The 24577-nt window shown below is 40.6% G+C and overlaps 1 protein-coding gene across 2 annotated transcripts in view; it reads left to right on the top strand.

Moving 5' to 3' along the window:
• The window catches only part of cpne4a (copine IVa), a 79988-nt gene extending 57795 nt beyond the window's left edge, over positions 1-22193 (top strand). For both annotated transcript variants that reach the window (XM_064344691.1, XM_064344682.1), the window contains exons 8-16: positions 4184-4282; positions 9068-9154; positions 9958-10017; positions 11242-11375; positions 12985-13039; positions 13789-13840; positions 17705-17838; positions 18137-18373; positions 21649-22193. In XM_064344691.1, the coding sequence (XP_064200761.1) occupies positions 4184-4282; positions 9068-9154; positions 9958-10017; positions 11242-11375; positions 12985-13039; positions 13789-13840; positions 17705-17838; positions 18137-18373; positions 21649-21780 (990 nt within the window). In that variant the 3' untranslated portion in view covers positions 21781-22193. The remainder of the gene's footprint in view (positions 1-4183; positions 4283-9067; positions 9155-9957; positions 10018-11241; positions 11376-12984; positions 13040-13788; positions 13841-17704; positions 17839-18136; positions 18374-21648) is intronic.
• Positions 22194-24577: the final 2384 nt, after the last annotated feature.

Below are 24577 nucleotides of genomic sequence, written 5' to 3'. Positions count from 1 at the left end.
TTGTGTCCTCGGGCTGACTTGGGCAGGGGTCCGACCAGGTCCAGGCCGATCCTCTCGAAGGGGGTCTCTATAATGGGGAGAGGGATTAGAGGGGCGGGTGGTGGCCTTACCGGGGAGGTGCGTTGGCACACCTCGCAACTGCGGCAGTAATCCTCCACCGCTCTGCGCATTCCTGGCCAGTGGAAGCGGTCTGCCACCCGCTCTAGGGTCTTCTGCATGCCCAGGTGAGCTCCCAGGATGTGTGTGTGGGCCAGCTGTAGGACGGTGGCCACGTACTGGCGGGGTAAGACCAACAGCTCCCGGACTTCTCCTCGTCTCGTGGTGTTGTAGTATAGCAGCCCGTGTTGCACCGAGAAGTAATTTGCTTCTAGGGGTCCTTCTCCCCTCTTTACCCCTTCAAGGACCCGCACCTGGCTCCAGCAGTGGCGCAACCGGTCATCCTGGACCTGCGCGGTGCCAAACTGTCCTTTACGCTGTGCCTGGGGAGGGAGATTGGACATCGTTAAGGGGGGTACAAGCTCACCTTCCCCATCAGCTTCTTCTGCCACCTCGCTTACTCCAACCCGTTCTCCCAGCCAGGCAGAATAGGGTTGGCCTGATGGATGGACACGAGGTTTGGCTCGTCGGGGCCATGACCCGGTTCCCTTCCTTCGGGCTCTTCTGCCCCCCCTCTGGACAATTCTGGCAGCCTGGTACAGGGCGTCGAATTGCTCCGCCGCCAAGCAACTCCGTCCATGGGGCAAGCGAGCTGGAATGGGGGCCGGGTCGGTGGGCATGGACACATCTGAGGGCGACTTTCCAGAGGTGGGCAGCAGGGTGGGTATTTTCCCTCGGGCCTGGGCCGAGTCCGGTGGGGTCGGCTTCCGGTCACCTCCAGTCTGGGGACGGAAGAGGGAGCGCTCGGTCGGTCCTGCCTTCAGCATCTCTTGCGTGGCTTCGACTCGCTCCACCAGCTCCACCAGGTCCTCAGGGCTCTGTGGTGAATGCTGTCCGGCCAGCTTCTTTGCCTCATGCGGTAATGCCCGGAGGTACCGATCCATGGCGACCCGGTCGAGGATCTGCTCCACGGACAGGCGTTCAGGTTGGAGCCAACGGGTAACCAGCCTCCGGAGTGACGCCATCTGGCTGCGCGCGTTGACCCCGGTTGGTAGGCCCAGGTGGTGACCTGTTGTCCAGCGGATGTGGGGATACACCGGCTCTGGCTAGTATCTCCCTCTTCAGCCTGTGGTAGTCCCGGGCTTCTGCTGCGCCCAGGTCTTGGTATGCTTGTTGGGCCTCGCCGGTGAGGAAGGGAGCAAGGGTGTCTGCCATCTCCCGGGGATCCCATAACTCGCGCTCGGCCACCCGCTCAAAGGTGTGGAGGTAGGCCTCCACGTCGTCGGCTTCAGTCATTTTTGTCAGGACATCCTTAGCCTTCGTCCTGCTACCCGGGAGCGGTACGGCCGATGTGCTGTGGGCCTGGACCACCTCGGTGAGCCGGATGACCTGTTCAGCCATGACCTGGGCAGCATGTTGTTGTCCCAGGTTAGCCTCCACGAGCGCCCGTAAGAGGTCCTCCATGTCGCAGCTATATTGGGGCACACAAGACTAATGAAAGAGGGGGGGGGGGGAAGAAACAAACAAACCAAAAAAAAATTTTTTTTTTTTTTTTTTTTTTTTTTTTTTTTTTAACTCTACCGCGAGAACGAGTGTAATACTCGAGCTCGGGATAGTTAGCTGCAGTCTGCTATTACTCCGTGCCTATGCCCGCATTCTCCACCACTGTGGCACCGTACTGGGTGTGACGGTGCAGGCGGGGCGGCACAGAAATACACAGACCGGAGGTTTGGGGAAAAATAGCCCAACAGGGCTCTTTAATCAAACCAAATTAAGCACGCAAATCAAAGCCGTACTCAACAACAAAAGGTTCTTCTTTAAATTAAATTAAAGTAAAGTAAAATAACTGAAATTAAAGTAGTGATGACCCGGAGACAGCTTAGGGGATCCCTCTTTGAAGCGCGAAGAGGGATGTGGTCCCGCGTCTCCGCTGGCTCTGCAAAACAAGTGCAAATTTACAAACAGATATTTCGCCGCTCTGTTCTCGCCCGAAAACCCCCTCTCCTCAAGGGAGACAAAGGCCTCCTCTTAAGCTCCCAGCTCGTTTCCCTGGAGTAGCGGCAGCTGTGTGGCCTCATTGACTTCAGGTGTGATGAATGCCAATGAGGGAGTTGGGGAATTTCCCGGTTGCCGCTCTCCAGGGTCCTGTGGCTGGGCTTTGCAGAGTGGTGCTGTCCTGGGTCCTGAACTGCGAGCCTAGTGGTAGGTTTAAGCTGATGACCATCCGGCTGGGAGGGGCACTGCGGGGGCATGCCCCGATCCACGCCACAATATATATGCACACGTATTATGATGGGGGACGGGGCGCTCAATATATGCCCATAAACTGTTTGTTTTGTAATCTGTAATCTGTATCTTATCCATTGCACTGATTTCTTTTACTTTGGTCAGCTGTTGTTCGTGGGCCGGAGGAAGGGCTTTAAGCCAATTATTGTAATAATTCTCATGGCTACAGTCAACAATATCTGGAGGAAAATTTTCTTTCTACCCTCAAAGCCTTCCGGTATGACTCTCAGGATGGTAATTTTGAAGTCCTGTGGGATGTCTACTTCAAATATTTTGCTGATGTCTAAATAGACTGCCTCCCAGAAGCTGCACAGTTTCAGGCACGTCCAAACAATTTGAGTGTGATTCCCTATCTGTTCGCCACATTTCCTCCTGCACTCGCTCATGGGGGTTGAAGCCAAGCTATTTTAAACTAGCTTGTCTTGTCTCTAATGTGTCAGAAATATTAAGTTCATGTAATGTTTTCCAGCTAGAGTATTATCTCAACTTTGATTTCAGTTGTGGTGAGATGGACCACAGTCCTGCAGCTCTATAGGTATTAAGAGTATTGTAGCTAGTTAAGTTCATTGAATATCAGCAACAAGGCATTTAGTTTACTAATGTTAATAGCCAATCTTGTTTGAAATGCTATTAAGACACTAGGATGCTTGTACAGATAGTACACAGTTGTGAGATCATCAAATCCACGTATCAAACATTTGCTAGCTGGCATATTAACATTATATTGGCTCTAACACCACCTTTTGGCTCCTGCATTGGGGATCTCATATCTGTGACTTATCAATAGATTGATTTACAGCGCTTATATACCGTAGCTAGCTAGATGGTCAGCTTGAACTAATTTACAAATGCTTAATGTGTGTTTATGTAAATCACGCTGTTATCACATGACATAAGCTAACAAATCTATGCAGTTAAGAACAATTTTGTGGTTAGCTAAGGAAAGTTAATCAGAGGATAAGTATGGTAAGTTTGTTTGGAATTTTTTTTAAAAGAGACACATGATAGGTTTCATTTGACAATGGGGCAATCCAATTAAGCACGGCCCCTTCATTAGAGGCTTGTTGTACCTACTGCTTCAAAATAGGTTTCCAGACAGAGGGATTTCATCAAACTCATATTTTTGCCTACCGGTGCTTGTTTTCCTCTTATATAGACAAAATTGGGAAGCAACTATAGCTAATTGCTTTAATATGTTACCAAGATCTACTGGGAGTATGATGATACAATATTCTTCAGTTCCATACTTTATTTTCAAACCTATTTATTTGATTATGTTGCATTTTATTAGTTATATTAAACCAGTAAGGAATGTAAAGCTGGAGCTGGAGTTTTCCATATTAATCACAGGTTAAATGTATTTGATTGAATCCTTTGATTTAAATCGGGTGAGATGAAATTGCATATGCCCGTATTCTGGTAGATTTGATTGAATCTATTTATGTGACCACCTATCTTGTGAAAACCAGACTAGAAACTATGTGCTGCTATCTGCAAATAAATAATAATTATCTGAGATTTTTATACAACATCGTCAAAATGGGCCACATGGCTGAGTGACATGGTTATAAATTCCGAGGAGATCATTTTTGACCTTGCATTTTTGAGCTTGCTAGCTGTGAAAACCTATACTTCTAATTGTTCTAAGACATCCATGCTAACAATGCTATTCATTGGTGGATGTAAGATCTTGTAGAGAAGAAAAATAACATAAATTGCTCTCTGAATTTCTCATACCTCTTATTGAAAGAAAACTATTATATTGACATTGATTGTAGCGGAACACTCTTTCCTCTTTCAGTGCGCGGTGTGGGACTGGGACTCCAACGGGAAGCACGATTTCATTGGAGAATACCAAGCAACCTTTAAAGAGATGCGAATGGCAATGGATGGACGTCAGGTATTGTCCCTTTTCTGTGTGTGTATGAGTCACACAATGTCCAGGTTGCGGATGTTACGTAATGTTTTAAAACTGGTCTTCATATGAGTAAACAGAGGCTATATTGAACCAAATAATATAACAGTAACCCACTATAGACTACAGTATATAATATTAGACATTTACATTCCCAGCATCTGGTGATATCTATGGGTCGCAGACTTCAGGCAGTCATCAAGGTCAAGGGATTTGAAGCCAAGTACTAAATATGGCAACTTTAAGATTATGAAAAAGGACTGTAATTACTACATGGATCACTGGATATTGATGTAAATACACTTAAATTAATGCTGACAATCTGCACTTTAATCTCATATTCATTGCTTAATTTCAAATCCTATGTGCTGAAGTACAGAGCTAAAACAACAAGACTTGTGTCACTGTCCACTTTTGGACTATACTGTATGTATATTCTATATTTTTGGGACATTCTACAATGCAACAATAATGAATAATGAACCCCTATCACCAGGATCAAGAATGTTTAGGAGGGATTTTTATAATTAAAATGTTTATAAAGACCTATTGAATACCTGATAAGCTTCATTAAATGTTTTGCTTTATCACAGATTGAAGATGAATCAGGGTAAGGAAGTAGGTCACAGAAGTAGAACTTGATTTAGGTCACAGAGAGTTAAATTTAGTCATGTCTGCTTTCAGCAAAGCACTGGGAACATGGTAATTATGATATGTTTTATGTTTTTGATTGTTTCATAATTTTTGAAAAAGGAAAGTACCTTGAATATTTTTCCTTAAATTTATGTTTGTTGCATTTATGATTGTTTATCTTGTGCAAAAAATAAATAATTATAACAATAATAATAAATTGGAGGAGTCATTCTGGACGCTTTCAGACCTGACTGCTCAGTCATCCTGGGACTTTGTCTCCCTCAATGTGGAATTGTAAGGGGAGTAGTTGCTCAAGGGGGGACTATTTCTTAATACAGTAATCATCCTGAAGCCTTTGCTTGAGCTCGGTTCATACTTCATTGCATTAAAAAAAACCTAATTTCATGTCAAAGCAAAACTTTCTCAGCACTCCACCAGGACACAGGTCATGACAAGTGGTGAAATAATTATCCTTTATTTTCAATGATGGTCTTCATCCCTCCAATTCTGAGAACAGGGAGATGGATTGGTGCTGTCCAGCATTTGCTGATACATTTTCAGTGTGAAGCTAACATAAGCAGCTTTCATACCCACTTTCAGATGTTTATGGATTAACTGATGGTACAGAATAAAATGAAGCAGAAGCACACAGAATTTGTTTTACACAAATATACATTTGTGAAGGGTAAGCTGGTAGCTTTCTGTTCCAAAGAGGGATAATTGTATTGAAGCCTTTGAGTAATAGCTACAGTCCCACAAAAAAGTATTTGCCCCTTCCCTGATTAGCTCTATTATTGCATATTTGTCACTGGTGGAATGGTTTCAGATCTTGAGACAAAATGTAATATTAGACAACCTGAGCAAACACAAAACACATTTTAAAATATTATTTAATTTATTTAATGAAAAATGTCATCAATAACTGAGACCAAACACTTCTAATAAATTGATGTCAGACTTTTACATTGCTGTGGAGGAATTTTAGCCCACTCTTCTTTACAGAATTGCTTTAATTCAAATTGGCACTGTAGGTTTTTGGCATGAACTGCTCATTTCTGGTCCTGCCACAGCATCTCTATTGAGTTCAAGTCAGGACTTTGATTGGGTCGCTCTAAAACTTTTAATCTTGTTTCAGCCATTCAAATGTGGACTTGCTTTTGTGCTTTGGATCATTGTCTTTCTGCATAACCAAATTACGCTTCAGTTTCAGTTCATGGACAGATGATCGAAAATTCTCCATGAGTCTCTTCTGGTATAGAACAGAATTCATTTCCTCCAATAAAGGCCAGTCTCTTTCTTATTGTGGAGTCATGAACACTGACTTTAGCTGAGGCTATAGAGGTCCCTAGTTCTTTGGGTGTTCTTCTGGGATATTTTGTGACTTCCTGGATTTGTTGTCACTACACTCTTGGATAAATTTTGGCAGGCCAGTCACTCCTGGGAAGATTCACCCCTGTTCCAAATGTTCTTCTTTTAGAGATAATGTCTCTCACTGTGGTTTGCTGGAGTGCCAGATGCTTTGAAATGGCTTTGTAACCCTTTCCAGACTTATATATTTCAACAACAGTTTTATCATCTCTTTAGGAATTTCTTTTGATTGTTGCCTAGTGTGCTTGTTGAAACTTGTGGTGACTACTACACTTTGATGGTAGGGTTCTTTATGAGTGAGGTTTAGATTCATTATGGCTGGTTGTAATCAAACCTAGCTTTGTTCAATCAGCAGGATCTAATTATCAATTAAATTTGGTTGGTTGGTTAACCATTCACTGTAACAAGTATGCAATAATAGAGGAAATCAGGTAGGGGGCAAATACTTTTTCATGGCACTGTAGTTATTGGGACATATTGTAAATCTTTGGCAATTGTGTCCCCCATCCTTCCACCAAGCACGTGCAGTACAGTCTGTGGGCACACTCTGAGCCCATGAGAAAAGGGCCTCCAGCCATCCAACAAGCAATACTCATCAGGCTGCCTAGTGCAGCTGGGATTATGCTGGAACTATATTAAAGGCATACATTACCCCTGGACTCCTACATGCACCTCAGGGAAAGGATTGCGAGGTGTCGCTAAAGCACTGTCTTCGTTGGTCTCACTGAGTTGAAGTGAGAAGACACGATTGCCTGTGATGTGCTGTGGATTATGGGAAATTAAGTTTTGGTGCAGCATTCGTGAATCCATGTTTCTTAGCTTTATAGGACATGGAGTCCTGGGATTGTTAGACTGACCCCCAGCTGTACAGTAATGGGAAATTAAGCTTTCTGCAGCTTACTGTAACTCGTGGTCATGGGGTTGTGTGAGATGCTCATCTTTGCCTGCTGGGACTCCTGGACTGTTGTAGGATTATGGTGAATTAAGTCTTTTGCTGTCTGCTATAACTCACAGCAGTTGGTCAAAAGAAAATTAAGATATACTGCTAGGTATTTATGGGTTAATGGCAAGTTTGAGGCCATTTAGCTACTGTGTGGTGAGCATTCTGGCACAAAATGGCTGCCATGCATCACTCAAGTGGGTGCTACACATTAGTCGTGGGTGAGGGGAGATCCCACTCATCACTGTAAAGCACTTTGAGCATTCAGAAAATGCTATATAAATGTAATGATTCATTCATTAATTCATTTCGACAGCAAGGTAACTGCGAGAGGATTTCCAGTTACCTGTGTGCTGACAAAATCAAAATCAACTATTTCACCAACCACACAACACAGGTTTACCTTTTAACTGCTGTTCATATGCTTGAAAATGATGGATGCAGTTAGAGTTTTTACCATTCTTCTAGAAGATTGTAATCACAATCCCTAACCAAATCATAATAAGGGTGGTTTTAACAAATGCAAGCAACAAAAGAATTTAAAACCCCTTGTGACTTTGACTGTTTCAAAATAAATGCTTTCTTTTTTTTTTTTTTTTTTGCCATTTTAGATATGACTCCCTGCTGTTGGCACTAGGCTGCCCATAGATGGATTGAATTGTGATAGCACTGGATGTGTAGAACCTCTGCATGTGACCCTATGAGCTGCTCAAGCTCAGATACAGCTTAAGGCACTTTCATTCTCCTGAGGTTTCATTGACATGAGGTGCAACCCGCAGGGTTTCCTCATCATCCCATCCCCCCTTCCAGATTAGCTGAACAGGGGCCACAGATCAGTTGAAGGGAGGAGATTTTGAATCTTCTGAGAACCCAGGTGTTGTTCATCTATGAGTGAATGCCATCATTATTCAGAAAACACTGCTAGTGTAAGGCCTATACTAAAAATGTAGAAATGTGTGGATTTCATTACTTATTTATATATTTTGTTGTTTATTTGCATCACAGCCATGGTATCTAGGGCAACTTGCATAACTTATGTTTTTAAAAATCAACATCTGCTTAATATTTGCTGAATCCCTTCAAGCTATATACCTTACTACATAGTACACTTACCATGTCCCATTACAGACACTGAATCGGCAAACTAGCTTTCAAGTCCATCTAGAAGAAAACTATTGCCCTATGCTACCACTGGACATATTTGAATTTCAGCATTGATTCCTGCATTGGGAGAAAAGCATATGGTGTTTAAGTTTCTGCACAGTACATATTCAATACAGCAAATGTCAAATTGTAGTTTAGATAAATGCCTTATTTAAATTACTCTTGCAGTTGGTATGTTAAACACCACTAAATTGCCTTATATCCAACTAAAGTGCATATGATATACTTCCTGCCAGAGCAAAATCATTAATTATAATTTTTCTCCTTTGGAGGAATGTTCTAGAAAGCATGCAATGCTAGGCTCATCATTTATTTTGAAAAGACATATAAGTAGAAGTCAGTGAATGTGACCAAGTGTCCAGTTAGCACTGATTCAAAGTTATTGTGCACATTTGTTTTCAACAATTTTCTGAGTTCCTTCATTAAAAGGAAACAATGAACCCTTATGCTTATGCTTCACTTTTTTGAGTGCGCAGTACAACATAATTTTGTTGCAACGAAGATTTTGTTTGTGAGTTTGTTCGGTTTTATTTTACTCCAATGGGAAGTTCTTGTGTAGGCCCTCCATCACGTTAATTAAACTCTCACTGCTTTAAATGCAGGGCGCTGTTTAGTTGGGAAGTTGCTATCGACTTTTTTGTTTTGTTATCTCCTTTTCACAATAGGTGCAATGGGAATGTATAAACCCCAAATACAAGATCAAGAAGAAGAATTACAAGAACTCTGGGATTGTAATTCTGAATCAGTGCAAGGTAAGGCCTGAGCTAGTTCCCTGGTTGATGTGCATTTGTCTAACATTTGGCTTGGGGCAGGCTTTGTGGTGATTATTGTGATATTGCTTACATTGCTAAAGGACCTACAGTTAACTAAAAGGGCGATCAGATGTTCTGTCAGTGTGATGTTTGCTTATAGAAAGTTGTAAATTCCGCGCTGTCTCACATCTCAGACCCCCTCTCAGTTTCATCCAGTTTCAAGAGATGCCAGCCTCATAGCTTTTCTGCAGTAAATTAGGCTATGGGTCCCCTGACATCTGTTGCTAATGAGAGGTATAACTAAATTATATGGTGTGCATAAGTGAGCCGCCAGGTGTGCTGTTTGTTTCCAGTTTCAGTCCATTATGTGTGTGTTTACCATACATCTCCTGAGAGCCTCAAACCCATCAGCCATTGGTGCTTTTTCAAATCTATTTTTTTACATTTAAAAATTTTTTTTTTTACTGCGAACAGGAAGTCAATGCAGAACATGCCCCAGCAGCTGGCTTTGAAATAGACAGAGATGGCAATGCGGGGTGTCTAAATGGGAGACAGATGTCTGTATCATATTAGTCCTCAAAGGTGGAATATCCAGCTGAGGCATTTGTTCTTATTACTATGATAGATCTGATGGGCCAGGCTGAGTCCATGCCAATGTCAGCTGTGGCCAGGAGTAAAAAAGGTTATACATAATCACTGACATCCTACCCCAGGGAGGGAAAAGGAGAATATCAGTCAGGTATTTCCACCCTCATCGTGTAATTGTAAAGTCAGTAAAAGTTGTGATTGTTTCTTGTTTGTAGATCATCAAGATGCATTCTTTCTTGGATTACATCATGGGGGGATGCCAGATACAGTTTACAGTGAGTACACTACTCTAACCCAAAGAAGTGGAATCAAGCACCGTAGCTTCTTCATAGTAAGAGCTGCAGACAGCTTCTATTTTACAGTCCATTCTGAGAGGAAAGCCTGTAGGTTAAATGACCTTCTATGGTTTACATATGTGCCAAGGAGCATTTCTCACTCATTCATGCAAAATGATCAGGTAGCATGCCAAGCTAAGCTTCTTAAGATATTCTTTGTGCAGCAATGTGCCCCCTGACTGGGAATCACCTTTCAACTTTGGATAGTAGCCCACCCAGTTGGCCATAGCAATGAATAATTGGCCATTGCAGGTCTACCTGGTTAACAGCATACATATCTGATTTAGGACATTTTAAGCTTAGTACTAAGTACATTGTTTCTGAATTGAAACTATGAACTGTAATATACCATTGTGGTAGCATTGTGAGTTGAAATAGTATTGTCATAGAGTCTTTGAAATAAGGGTGTTATGATTTATTATTATTTTGCCTTTTACACCCGTAGAGTGACAATATTTATAAATGGATTGCAAATATGGGCTCTCTTTTGGCATTTAAATTCAAATTCCTTGAATTAATCAAATCTTACCCATCCACAGAAAACCTAAACTTGTAAAATTTTGCAAAGGAGCATGTGTAGAATCCAGACGTGTAAATTTCACTTTTCACGAAGCCATATTATTTGCGAGGAATGAATTCAAAGCTCTTGGTATTATGAATAACATTCTTATTCAACTTATTCACCTTTCCTAAAATTGGTGGCTGCCTCAGTTGTTTCTTCTGCCAAATATGTATTGACAAGAAATACTCAGTTTTCTTGCAATGAATACACATTGTTGAGTTGTTATTTAAATGATACTACTTCCATGATTGATTGTATGGGCTCTTGAGTGTCCTTGAGTGGAAATTTCAGTACTGAAATGTTGCTGTCTGTTTGCTTAAAGGAATAATTTGGTCTGCCACATTATATTTGATGTACATAATACAGATAGTGCTTATCTCCCACTCTAAATAGGGAAATGACTCATTAGTGTGATAACCATCAAATAGTGTAATCAGAGCTGAATGCCTTTATAGCATAGAGGAGAGAGAGAGCGAGTAAGAGAGGGAGTGCAAGTAAAGGAGAGAGAGAGAGAGAGAGAGAGAGACAGACAGACAGAGAGATTGCATAAATTAGAGGTAATTGGCATCTAGTACCTCCATGATTGCCACTTGTATTTATAGGTAGCTATTGATTTCACGGCCTCTAATGGGGATCCCAGAAACAGCTGCTCATTGCACTATATCCACCCATATCAACCAAACGAGTACCTGAAGGCCCTGGTCGCTGTGGGGGAGATCTGCCAGGACTACGACAGGTGAGGCTTCTATGCAGCCAATCACATGTTGGTATGAATATTTGTTAATTAATGTATGCTTAATAACTGAATTGTAGAATGGTCACATATGGTTTGGTATAATTATGATTGAATTTCATTAATACCGTACCAAAAATGCATCAGATGTTGAACAGAATTTATCTCACTTTTAAATGGATATTTCCTCTTGAATTTTTATGAGTTACAAAGTAAAAAGAAAAAGGTAGCGATGGTGCTTATGGAAGTACATCTGAAAACCTAATTTCACATCTTCAACAGTGGCCCATGGGTGAAATATGGGAGCTAATTAATTATGTGTGGAAATGTCAGTTTCAGTAAATAAAAAAAATTCTGGTTCATATTTCTGTTCCTATTGCTTCTTAATATCTGACACTGTTATGATGTAGATTATATAACAGTCGCCTCAAAATGAGAAGGTTACAAATTGCCTCAGGTTAAATAGTTTTGAGTTTGAGATGGATATTCAAAACTGTTTCCATATTAAACAGTAGCTTGCCAAGCTCATACATCTAGATTTATCTGAAATGAACACCACATGCTGTTGAGACCTGTGTGTATTGCTGACTCTCCTTCCTCCACATGCACATATCCACTTTCCATTAACTGTGTTGAGCAGGAGGGAAACGACCTTCAGTGGGAAATAGCTTGAGCTATTCACAGACTGGCATTGATCTGTAACTCATATCTGGGTCAAATTTGTTGAAGGACCAGTGAATAAATTAAAGAATAAATTAACTGTGCCTGATCAGATTTCTTACTTGCAATGTTAGTTTCATATTTTTATCAAAATGAAATAGTCATTATTGAGTCTTCTGACCCAAAATATTAACTCGTAATTGTGCTGAAACATTTTTCACCCCTTACTGTACTATGCTTTGGGGTCAGCATTATATTACAAGAAGCCATGGAGGGAGCACTGTAGTTGAAGCATGTACAGTCACGGAAGAGCCAGTGACTGTTCACACACTGTATGACACACAGTTACAGGACTGGTGGTGTTGATTGGAGCAGAGGTGCTCCTGACAGCCGCTGGTTCAATGTAGTTGTCTGGCGAATCTCTAGGGGGTGCTTATGCAGAATTAATTTAAGCAACTCTGGCCTTCCCCTGCAGGGTGAAGTCCATTGTGTCACAACACCACAGGACTCACAGTCATAATGAACTAATGACATAGTGTGTGATCATAGCAAGCTCTATTAAAGACTGAGCCATTCTGGAGCTCTGTACCTGTGTTTATTAAATTTACTATGAATTAAAAAAACATGCATTTACTGATGTCTTCAGGGCAGCTAGAAATGTAAGTCTTTGTAATTGTACTTAACATAATATTATGCCTAATATACAATGCGGAACATTACGTGCATGAAACTACATTTCTGTTAATATTGTGTATAATTTTTGTATATCATTTAATTCATCCAATCCTTCCTATAGATTCAGCTTTTCATCTAAATAGAATTAAGAATACCTCTGAACGGTTGAATGCAGGCAATGGCGTCAAATGCTGAACTTTTCACATGAACATAAACTGCTATGCACCACTCCTATTGATATTTATAATCATGTTTTCCTGTTTCTTTTTCAATTCAGCGACAAAATGTTCCCTGCCTTTGGCTTTGGGGCTCGAATACCTCCAGATTTTAAGGTAAAAGCTTTATGAATCAGAAACCCTTGTGGTGATGATGGCATGTTTTAATAAGAGTGCAGTGTGATTCACCAGGTTTCGAGGTCAAACAGTTGGGAATAAGGTACCTTTGTGATGGTGAGATGTTTACATTGTAAGGTTTTCCTGACAACAAGTAAACAAAGTTTGCACAGATACCATCAGCTCATGACTGATTGATACTGATAAATGTAGATCCAAACTGAGATAATTTTGCTTTCCACTGATTTACAAAATTGCTCTCTGCATAAATTTAGCAGATTAATAGTGTAAACATTTAATCCTGCCTCTATCCGCTGCGTTTAAAACTCTTAGCCTAATATTTACTCTAAGGGAATGTTTTTGTTTTTTCACAACATTTTTCTCAACACACTACCGAGTTTATGTAATCACTAAAAGCTGCATTATGTGTATTGGGGTTCAGCTGAGGAGAAGTCCAAATGTATTGAAATAATTGTATCTATATAAAAGCCAAGTGTCTACTTAGCTCCAGGTAATTACATAAATCCGCAGTGTTGCATTGTCAGCCTCTGCTTCTGGTAATCAGCCCACAATGTGCAAGGAAAATGAGTCACAGCAGAATGCTAAAATATTGTAATTTCAATGGACCGATATCGCATCTAGACTTGTTGTGCCTGACCTACAATCGTATATGGCATGGATAAGGGCTTGAACTGGGATCTGTTTGTACCTTCTCCAGGATAACTGGTGATACTGTTTGTGTCTTCCAGGTCTCCCATGATTTTGCTGTGAATTTCAATGAAGATAATCCTGAATGTGCAGGTGCATGTCTTTTTCTGTTTGTTTGTTTTGTGGTGGGTTCCATACACATGCCCTACTTTCAATGGCTTATCTGGTAATGCCTCACCTTTCCCTAACTGGCTTCACTGACTGCACTGCACCTTCCATTGCCTTAATTCATCTTTATCTACTTGATTTCACCTTACTTACCTCACCATGTCCAGCCATAGTCTTACTTCCTGTGACTTCTTGTGTGAAATTTCCTGTCATGTCGCTCGTACAGCTTAAATAGAATTAGTTTATTGTTGACTTTACATCAGCCTTCACATGCTGGAGTGGGTCTTGACACTACAGTTGTTCACCCAGTTGTCTCCCAAATCCTGGCCTCCTCCACAGAAGGGCTGTTGTAGCACTAATCTGTGGGTGTGAAGGGAAGTGCTATATCACGCATGCACTTAGTCTGCCAGGTACCAGCTGCAGCTGGAATATATTGGGACAGTGCCAAGTTCTTCCACAGCAGGATTGCCTTGATTGATGGGATGTCTATATTTTGGTGCACAGCTGTACATCCTGAATGCACTGAATGATGATTGTATTTTTACACAAAAGGTACCATGCCATCAGACAGTAATAAAAGATGGCTCTATTGAAGAAAATGAATTGTTTTTGAAAATGGCATGTTACCGTATAAGAAAAGCCATGTATGGCCAACTGCAGCAGATGATACAGGTGGGCCTAATTCTTTTTACCACTGAATCAGTCTGTAGCTTGTGTGCTCAACTCTTCTAAACAGCAAGTCTAGAAATGTAAAATGTCTGAAGGTGAGTGTCGCTAAGTCACGACACTGGGGATCAATATGTTTAAACTTGGATTAGGCTCCACAATGGCCGAGATGGGTCATTAAAGATTAATGTAGCTGTAAAATATACAGGTCACTGTAATGGAGAGACATTTGCAAGTTTCGTGAGCAGGCAGCATTTTATCAGGGTCACTCCTAATGAGGCCCACTGTGGGGCATGGAGGATCAAATTAATTCAATTAAATTAATTCTGGAAAGTCATTGGACTCTCAGAATTGTGTCTAAAGGTTGGAGTCTAACGTCAGTCTAACAATATTTGGCACTCTAATACTCATATTTGAAATTTAGATTTTGTGGTTTGGACCAGCTCACAGCCTTGTGTTTATATAATTATTCCTGGTACATAAGATTGATAATGACTGAGAAATTTACATCCTCAAGTTGAGTACATTTATGTAAACAAGGTAGTGAGACAGGCCTATCAACGTCCCAGTCAAAGTGATATGAAGACAGCAAAAAATTTTAGGCTAATTTGTTTTCTGTCTTCGGATAATGTATTGTACGCACTGTTTCATCGGCCTATTTTAAAGGTACTGAAAGAATATTACAGAAAATCCATTGTAAAACATAAAAATTGGCTGCAATACAGTGGTGTGATAGAAAGTTTGAATCTAATACAAAAGCCCCAGAATTGAATGTATTTCATACATTTGATGTAATATAAATGTTAATCGTGATCCTCTGAGAAATTGAGTATTTTAGGGACTCTGAGTTCTTCTGTTTTTATTTGAAATCTTCAAACATATCTCTTTCAAGGTGTCTGGGAGTAAAGCTTATTTTTCTGGACATCTTCTTTTAGAAAGGAAGTCTGGGTGGCACAGTGCAGAATGCTGGAATAGGCTCCAGCACATCCCCTGACCCTGATCAGGAATAAGTGGGTATAGATGGGATGGATGGATAGATGGATGGATAATACAGTCTATTATAGATAATAAGGCACAACAAGCTTAGTTTGTTCTCTTTGCTAATTAGAAGTATAAGTTCAGACAAGGGATCTTTACCAAATCATCAGGTTTGTTAGTAGAATGTACCAGAGGTGCTGTCCAGTCCAATGTTCAGGTCATCAGCAGACTGTCTGGGACTAGTGTGACTCAAGGGCCTTATATCTATTAATTATTCACTCTGCATGGCATCCAAGGTGGTTTAAAACCATCAGATACTGGTCCAGTTATTTGCTAGGAGTATGTCTCATCATTCACCCCAAATTACATGGGGTGAATACAACAGACAATTTATTCTAGATTTAGAAAACATGCTCTTAAATTCAAAGATATATGTTTGTGCATTAACACATTGAGCATATATTAACAACATCTAAAACATTAAACCATTGCCTGATGGATTGTCCAAAGATGTGTCCACTTCATCTTAAATGATTGCTTTTAGCTTCTTGTGGTCACTATGCTATGTGTGCTCTAATTGTGTTTCCCTTCAAAATGCATCAGCATCGCTTCAGTAAGTTTGGTTAAGACAGTGCTAAAATTTATTCCACTTAATAAAACATTGAGTCTTCCTTTGTTTTTTGTACATCTAAAAAAACAAAAAAAAAAAAAACACACAGACTGTATATCTTTGGGAAAACAACTGTAAGTTAACAAACTTACAAACTGCCACTTGGCCTTTCAAGTGACTTGAAAGTGACTCAAGTGTTTTATTTTGGTGGGTTTGGGAGGCAATCGGTGGAATTATTGGGACCAGAGTATTTTCCAGAATAGAATGTTTGCGGTAAGAATGGATTCCATGGCAACCCCTCCTGACACACCGTGTCTATGGTCCAGTATCACTATCAGCTTCTCACCAGCTGCATAAGCTGAGCCTGCACACATGACTTGGCTTTGAAGGTTCAAAGCAGACCCACTCAAAAGGCAGTTCTCACCTTTTAAGAGAACGTTTTCTGTTGATAATATTCTTTAGAAGGTGCTTCTCTCCAGTTAGCTAAATCCACTTATTACAGTAGACCATTTGTATTCTTTCAATTAAGCTGACTTCTGGTTTCCAGCCAGTGCTGTGTAAACCCTCTTGGATCATTGCACAGGCCCTCTGTCACTTTGTATTGAGGTAAAAGGGTTTCGTTTCTGACAGCACTGTCCACACACTATACAGACCCACATCTCTCTCTCTCTCTCTCTCTCTCTCTCTGTAAATTTCAGTTTTAATGTCAATTTCAATTTGTTTTATTGGCAGAATAACTACAGTCCTATTGCCAAAGAAACACATGTAAGACACAGAAACATGGAAACCATATAAACAACATGTAACAAGTGTGACCCACACCACAATAATAATAATAATAATAATAATAAGCCTATTCACATAGTGTAAAAAATAAACAAATAATATTCATTAAGTTGTGAAGAACATCACAAAAAACGAAAAAATAAATGACATTTATTCTCTCTCTCTGTCTTTCAGGTATTGGTGGAAATGTTGGAAATGTTTTGTAACTGTGTTATGAACTGTGGGGATTTGTCCTACGGGCAATATATCTGCATCAAGCTTGTTTTTATTGAGTTATGTCCTGACAAACAAAACTAAATGAATCCCAGTTGGGGATTCTTGCCAAAAGGAAAACCTCCCAATAAAGTGCTCATTAGAATAATATTTCCATGGAGATTTTTTGCTGTGTTTAGTCTTTTGGGATTTGGCTGTCGTGTGATGCTTATTGTGGCACTCACTGCAGCCTTTAGCCTTACAAAGCTGGGTTAAGTGTGGAGTCTGTGTGGAGCATCCAGTGACTCAGCTCAGAGATTGGCCATCTCCTTTTTTTCAGTTTTGACTGTTACAGTAAAATTTAAATTCTTGACTGACTAATATCACTTGGGTCCTAATGGTTGAAAGTGTGGACATCTCAGTGAAACTAAATCATTTGTTAAAATGAAGGCAAAAGCATAAATAAATATGAAACAGAAAAACAAATTTGTCAGCTAGCTGTAGAACTAGCTGTAGAAAAAGCACAGAGTCCCCCAGGACTGAGTTTGAGAACCCCTGTTGTGGAGGCAGATCCATCACTAGTCTGTGTTTAAGTGAAACCTGTTGTATCTATGTAGGCATCCAAGGTGTGGTGGAGGCATATCAGAACTGCCTTCCCAAGATCCAGCTGTACGGCCCCACCAACATCGCCCCCATCATCCAGAAAGTGGCTAACTCCGCGTCTGAGGAGATGCACACCAAGGAAGCCATGGTGAGGCAGCTGTCACTCTCCACTGTCATCCAAGCACACTCTGCCACATCATCTCAACTCAAGTTCACTAACATATGAGCTAAATCCCTGCAATTAATGTTTTCAGAGGTGTGAGAATATGACATTCAGTAAGGTTCAATAAGAGCCTTCATTCAATAAGATATGTAATGCCTTTGTTTGAGCTTGTTTCTCTCAATAAACATTGTTTAATGTATTGTTTTGAGCTTATTTGTAACAAAACTATTCTGCAACAGAAAACTGTCTCTGCTCTCTCTCTTTCTCTCATTGACACACCCAGCAATACTTCATCCTGCTGATCCTGACAGATGGTGTCATAACTGATATGGCGGACACACGGGAAGCTATTGTCCACGCCTCCCACCTGCCCATGTCCGTCATCATTGTGGGCGTGGGCAACGCTGACTTCAGCGACATGCAGATGCTGGATGGGGACGATGGCATCCTCCGCTCGCCCAAGGGTGAACCCGTCCTGAGGGACATTGTGCAGTTTGTTCCATTCCGCAACTTCAAGCATGTGAGTTTGCCAGGGTAGCTTTACCCTGGGTCATCCTGCTATCCGTAATGTGCACATTTGCATGAGACAGGTGATACTGGAAGTTAGGGAAGCTGCTTACTGGCTCTAATTACAAACAGCTATTTTCAATGGCACAGTCAACAAAACCAAAGATGTACCCTTATTCAGTTAGGCTTAAACCTTGTTCCAGGCTTTATCACAGATATATGCAGTCCCATACTTTATCACAGATTTCCACAGTTCTAAGCTGAAACACATATCTACTTCCCATCAACATCCGTTCTTAGGTCACATTCAAATTTTGAAGGTAATTTTTTTTTTTCTTTTTAAATAACTTTTTCATTTTTTGTCTAGGCAGCGGGAATTTCTCCACAATCAGTAAGTGGCGTGTAGCTCGGGGAGCAGTGGCCAGCTGCATAATGAGAGCATTACTATTCGCTGCTTGAAGTCCAGAGCCCGTTGGTGGTTTATTCATGGCTAAGAGCCCCTTTTCCATTCATTTCTCCCAAATGAGATCTAATACCTCTCAGAGTAAATGTACACCTATTACTGCTCCACCTCTGTGTCTGGAAGGAAAAACTAAAAGGCTTGAAAACACTGTGACAGGAGTAGCTTTGTGGCAGCAGGTTATGAAGATCAGAGATTCAATGACAGATAAAAGCCGAGAACAGTGAACCTGCATCACTGTTCCTATGACGGTGTGGGGTGTGGATCGGGCATGATGAGAAATCACACAGAAACTGCCAAACCTTTAACACCCTGTTTCTTCAACAGCAGGCTCCTTCACTGTTAAGTGCATTCAAAACTGGCCACGCCTTAATTCACCATTACAATTTAGCCAATGGGGAAAACCTTTCTCTGCTTGAACTGAACTAATTACCCTTTTGTCTTTAAAAAAGGCAGTGATGCTTCCTGCCCAGTCTTGTTAACATAAAAAAACTGAAGTGTGATTTGTCAGGAAAACACAAATCACAAATGAGGAAAATGGCCAGGATAAGATTGATGTATAAATGCAAGGCAGGTCCAGCCAGGAATTCATCCTTGTTGTATTCTCTCATTGAGCAAGCATGTAACATTTTTTATATTGTCATTTAAAAACAGTGTGAGTGTCAAGAAAAACATTTGAATGTCAATTTTTGTCCTTTATTTTTGTTTTTACACACATTGAAAGCTGTATGATATGTACCTGTCTCAGAATAGAAAAATCTAATAAATATTCTCCAACACCCCATGTAAATACACAAACAAATATTTCTGAAAATGAAAAATAAGAAGTTTACATTCTGCTGTTCCTGGAAATACAGATTTTTTTTTTGTGCAATACTGACTATAGGTAATGGATTGTTTTCAATTTTTCAAATAAAGAAATGGCAGGGTCAGCTACACATATGGATTACTGAATAATATTTTATAATATGTTTTCTTTATCTCCAACAACAAATTATTTCTGCTCCAGTAATATTTATAATTCGAGATGGTACGTAGATTATGAATTTCTCTCAGAATATACGCCAAAATCCGGATTTGACTTGTCGCTTCTCGCTTCACTGTATGCAAATAGCCCATCTCTCCAGTGTACTTTTTTCCGTAGATCAAATTTGTCTTCTGCGGATGCGGAAAGGCAGAGCTCGGAAGGTTGCCAAAATGCTCCATTTAAAAATTGTGGGGAAAAGAGGAAAATTACAGAGGGAAGGGGAGACACATCATTAACGTTTGCACAGGGACAAGCAAGGCTTTTTCTCTCATCACCAGAGCGCTGCCTCCTCTTTAAGCTGTCAGAGATTGTCATTCCTCACAGCGCTCTGTGATTCTCCAGCTGGAGAGAAGTTATGCATTAATGTGGGGCGGGGAGACGGGACCCCCACAGCTGCACACCGTATTTAAATAGCGTCTTGGGGGGGGGGGGAGAGAGAGAGAGAGAGAGAGAGAGAGAGAGAGAATGACAGAGAGACTGAGCGAGAATGACAGAGAGAGAGAGAAAGAGAGAGGGGGGGAGAGAGAGAGAATGACAGAGAGAGAGTGAGAGAATGACAAAGAGAGAGAGAGAAAGAGAGAGAGGGAGAGAATGACAAAGAGTGAGAGAGAAAGAGAGAGAGAGCGAGAGACCGAGAGAGAGAGAGCTGGCTGGCGACTCGTGACTAATGCCAAAATTGAATTTGGGTCCCTTCAGGCTCTCTGGACTCCATGCTTTCTGAGCACTCTCCTCCCTCGCCGTCTCCGTATATTTGAACACTTTATACTTTCCCCCGAATTGCATTCCAAATTAATGACAAACTGCGTCCAAAACTATATTCCTTTTACGGCTTGTAATTGTGTCAAGCTTTGACCCTCTTTACTGATAACAGACTGCACACTGGGTTCTGTCTGACATATCAGAAGAGCAGGCGTTCTGCTGTGCAGAAATTTGCCTTTTAGATTTTACTCTTGGGCAGCTGTCAAATTTAGATCTAATCTCTGCCTCCTGTTTAAGTGTACTAAGGGGCTTACATAAGGACCACAGGTATTTATTGTCTTACACAATGGACCTACAGTATAATCTGTTTTAGAAACAACCCATTAAGCAGAAATGGAAAGAGCACTGTGGTCACAAGTGACAGGGAGACTATGCCCCTGTGAACATACACCACAATATGTGGCAATACCACGATGAGGGACAGATTCAGCTGCTAATGGCATTATAGGTGTCCACTGACACATATTGTGTTAGTTTTGTTTTTCCTATAGTGTCAGTCAGAAATTTGTCATAATCTTCATATCTTCATGTTTCCTCTTGTTGTTTTCCCGGCTTACAGGATGCAGTGATCCTCCACTGGTCCTATGTGCATGTTCAAATCCAGTCCTTCCAGATCATTCCAATTTGTGCCTCAGATTTAGTGATATTTAAGGAGACACCAGCCAAGGGTGTGGTCTGTAATGTCATCATTTCATACGCAGATAAAAATCCCTCTCCTGTCTCTTTAAGCCCTCACTCAAGGTATGAATAGGATCAGTGGCAAGGTTGAAAGAAGCAGGTAATAATAGTTGCAATTTCAGGGGTGCTGACTGCTTCAGGAAAATAAATTCTGAAATAATTTTTCATAACTGGCAGTAAATCTTGTTTCTCATTTGAATTTTAATTCAGTATTGAGATTTTTACGTAAAATCAATCATTTGCTGTTTTTTCGTGCACAATTCAGAACATTTCATTTTTTTCCTCCTGGGCAGTCTTTTCCAAATAACCCCAAGTAGTCCTGTAAAGAATGCATTTCACATCCGGGCGTTCTTTCATCCCACAGGCATCTCCTGCAGCCCTGGCCAAGAGTGTTCTAGCAGAGGTTCCCAACCAGGTGGTCGACTACTACAACAGCAAGGGGATTAAGCCCAAGGACCTCAGTGACTACGAGTGCTCCAGGACATTTGGCCCATAACTGCTCAGCAGTTTCCATAAATCTATACAGAGATTTCAGCACGTTTCAGCAATTTTTAAACTAATATTTTTTTGCATGTGCAGTCGTCCAGGCTTGCATTTGTTATGCAGTGGTAATTGTTGAAGACGTTTGTATGCCAAATTAAAAACTTAAAAGAACCAAACTGACTACTTTGAATAAGAGCATGTCAACTTGGAATCAGTTGAAGAAATATATGAAACGTTTGTGTTTGTTTTTATACAAGTTTGTTGAGATTTTGCTAAATTTCATAATATTCTTACATTGTAAAACATTTTGGATCCTTGAGAATTAATAGCTACATGTATTAGACATCTGCTCGAAGTGGACTTTTTGCAGATAAGGCAGATGCATGAATTTTGCATGTCGATAATAAAAAAGACATTTTTTCATTGGTTCTATTCTTCTAGTTCAATGTGTTTTGGGTATAATGGGTACACCGATGTTGGATTTCTTTATTTACCTGCTTGGCATGGGTAACGTAAAAGGATTGCATCATTACACTTATATTTGTTTAACAAAATATTTACAGGTACACGTAAGGTTTTGCATGATACCTTGCTGAAGACTTTGCCTCACCTGGGAACTGAGCCTGCAAACTTCTAGGCCACATTTCTCCAGTGCTATTTCATGACTTGGAGCCATGCCATGCAACATTACTGACTGTGTGGGCATGGGCTTGTAAAAACAATAGAGGCAGTTATTTAATGAGGCTGTAGAGTGAATTGCTTCACCTTGATTGCACTGGGGTTTTATAGAACCCAATAATGACAACAGCACATGGGGTCACATTCTCAGTTTTCTAAATGTCAGTGGAATGAAAGTAAAGGCCCTCACAAGTTTCTAATCCCTAATAAATTGCAAGCCTACACCAGAATAAAATCAAAATATCAGCTTGAACAGTAACATTTCTATAGGAAATAACTATTATAGTTGTAGTTGTGTAGGTGTAGACCGCAACTTAGTCTACACCTTTAGATAAACAGCATTGTAAATTTGTGGAGCCCAACCTTCACCAAAATCATTTCTATTTCTTTGCATAATGCATGATCATCTTCTATTGGCCTAAGTGGCTGACTGAGAGCTCAGATCAAATAAAGGAGTTTTTATTCAGCAGAGAGAGACGGGATGTTATGCGATCACATTGGTCAAGGGATCAGGCTTAACTTGAGTAAATACTGAGCTGCACACGTGGATAATTCATAAAATTCTCAGTTGGCCAAAGGACTCTTGTTATTTTCACCATTAGCTGGTGCATTTTGACTATTAATGTTGGGTGTTCCTCATTCATACAGTAAAAAGATATTTTAGCTTCCAATATTTAGCTAAAATGAATGAGTGCTGAAGCCAAAAGATCAAGAGTAGTGTCAGATACTGGTCACTGCCACTAATTCACATACTGTACCAGGTTTATCTGTGGGTAGATTAATCAATTCAATCAATTATTTCTTGTGTTTTACATTTTCCATTATTGCTATTATTGTGATCTGGTTATAATGTTCAACCAATTAAATCAAGAACTGAGGGAAAAATCCATGAACTGTTCTTTACGATCCTGGCCAAATTCTGAATATGGCCATGTCTCGAGTTATGAAATTTTCTTCCTCTCTACCTTAGTATTTTTTTTTAAATTGCTCAGCAAATGGTTTTGTTACAGTGAATGGCTGTTGTGCATCACATAGGTGCATACTACAGTCTGGTAGTGATAGAGATGACTCACCCACGGACAGTATAGTGAATGTAGCATTAGCTTTCACCCCTTTCATATGACGATGCATATTTATGTCCATGAATTTTTTCAAAAAGAGAATCAAGAATGTCATTGCAATGTTCCATTCTTTTCTAGGTCAAGATGAAGGATGACAAGGTACCAGGCTGTGATTCACATTTTTCTAGCACAGGATCAGAGCCTTGCAGATGTTGCTGTGAACAGCTTATTCAGGTTCCTTTCTTGCAATATGTCAGTGTTTGGTAACTTGCTCATTCATGATTCTCTCAAGCGTGTTATCATGGAGCTCAGTTTCAGCTCACGATTCCCACTGTAACAAGGATTTTGGAGCTACCTAAGAAGCAGTTTCACCCAATATTTCAGAACCTTGGACAGCTCTCTGGGTTTCGGCTGCAAGCATCGGCTCAGCAGGCAGCTTTCTGGGTCACAGCTCCAACATTGATCATCATGCCCAGCCCCCTAGTTTTTTTAATTGCAGCAATCAGGACAGCAAAATGCTGCTCTGCATCATGTTCATATTGATGTATGCTTGAATGATCTTTTTCACAAAAATTGACTGCTCTAGCTGTTCCAAGACAATGGCACTGACAACATTTAGGCTCAACTCAAACTGAAACACATGCACAGGTGGCATAGAATTGAGTGCACATAATAGTGAGAGATGTAGGAAAATTCACTGGGCAGTCGACCAGTTTTATCTGCTCTGCCAGGGAAGGGAAGTGGTTTAAGATGCAAGATGTGGGGCTGGGAGTGGTTTATTTCCTAAATGCAAGCGCCTACCTCTGTGAGTCTGAAAGGAGCTCTCTGAAGTCCAGGCCAATGCTGGCTTTAAACAAGCAATGCCATCATACGTAATTAACAACACATCCTAGCAACAGGACAGGCCCACTAAGGGAAAAGGGAGCAAAAATTAAATACTAAAGAAAAACATTGAAATGTTCTGATAATGACAGAGAGCATGTAAACAGCTGCAGGTAGTTGTCCAAACACTCACTATATTCGTTTTCTCTTGTGGTGGTGTGCTTTGAGATTCAGAAAGTGCATGACTGT

The sequence above is a fragment of the Anguilla rostrata genome, chromosome 1, assembly GCF_018555375.3.
Source record: "Anguilla rostrata isolate EN2019 chromosome 1, ASM1855537v3, whole genome shotgun sequence".
NCBI lineage: Eukaryota > Metazoa > Chordata > Actinopteri > Anguilliformes > Anguillidae > Anguilla > Anguilla rostrata.
Note: the sequence above shows the minus strand (reverse complement) of the source record. Positions and strands in the feature narration are given on the sequence as shown.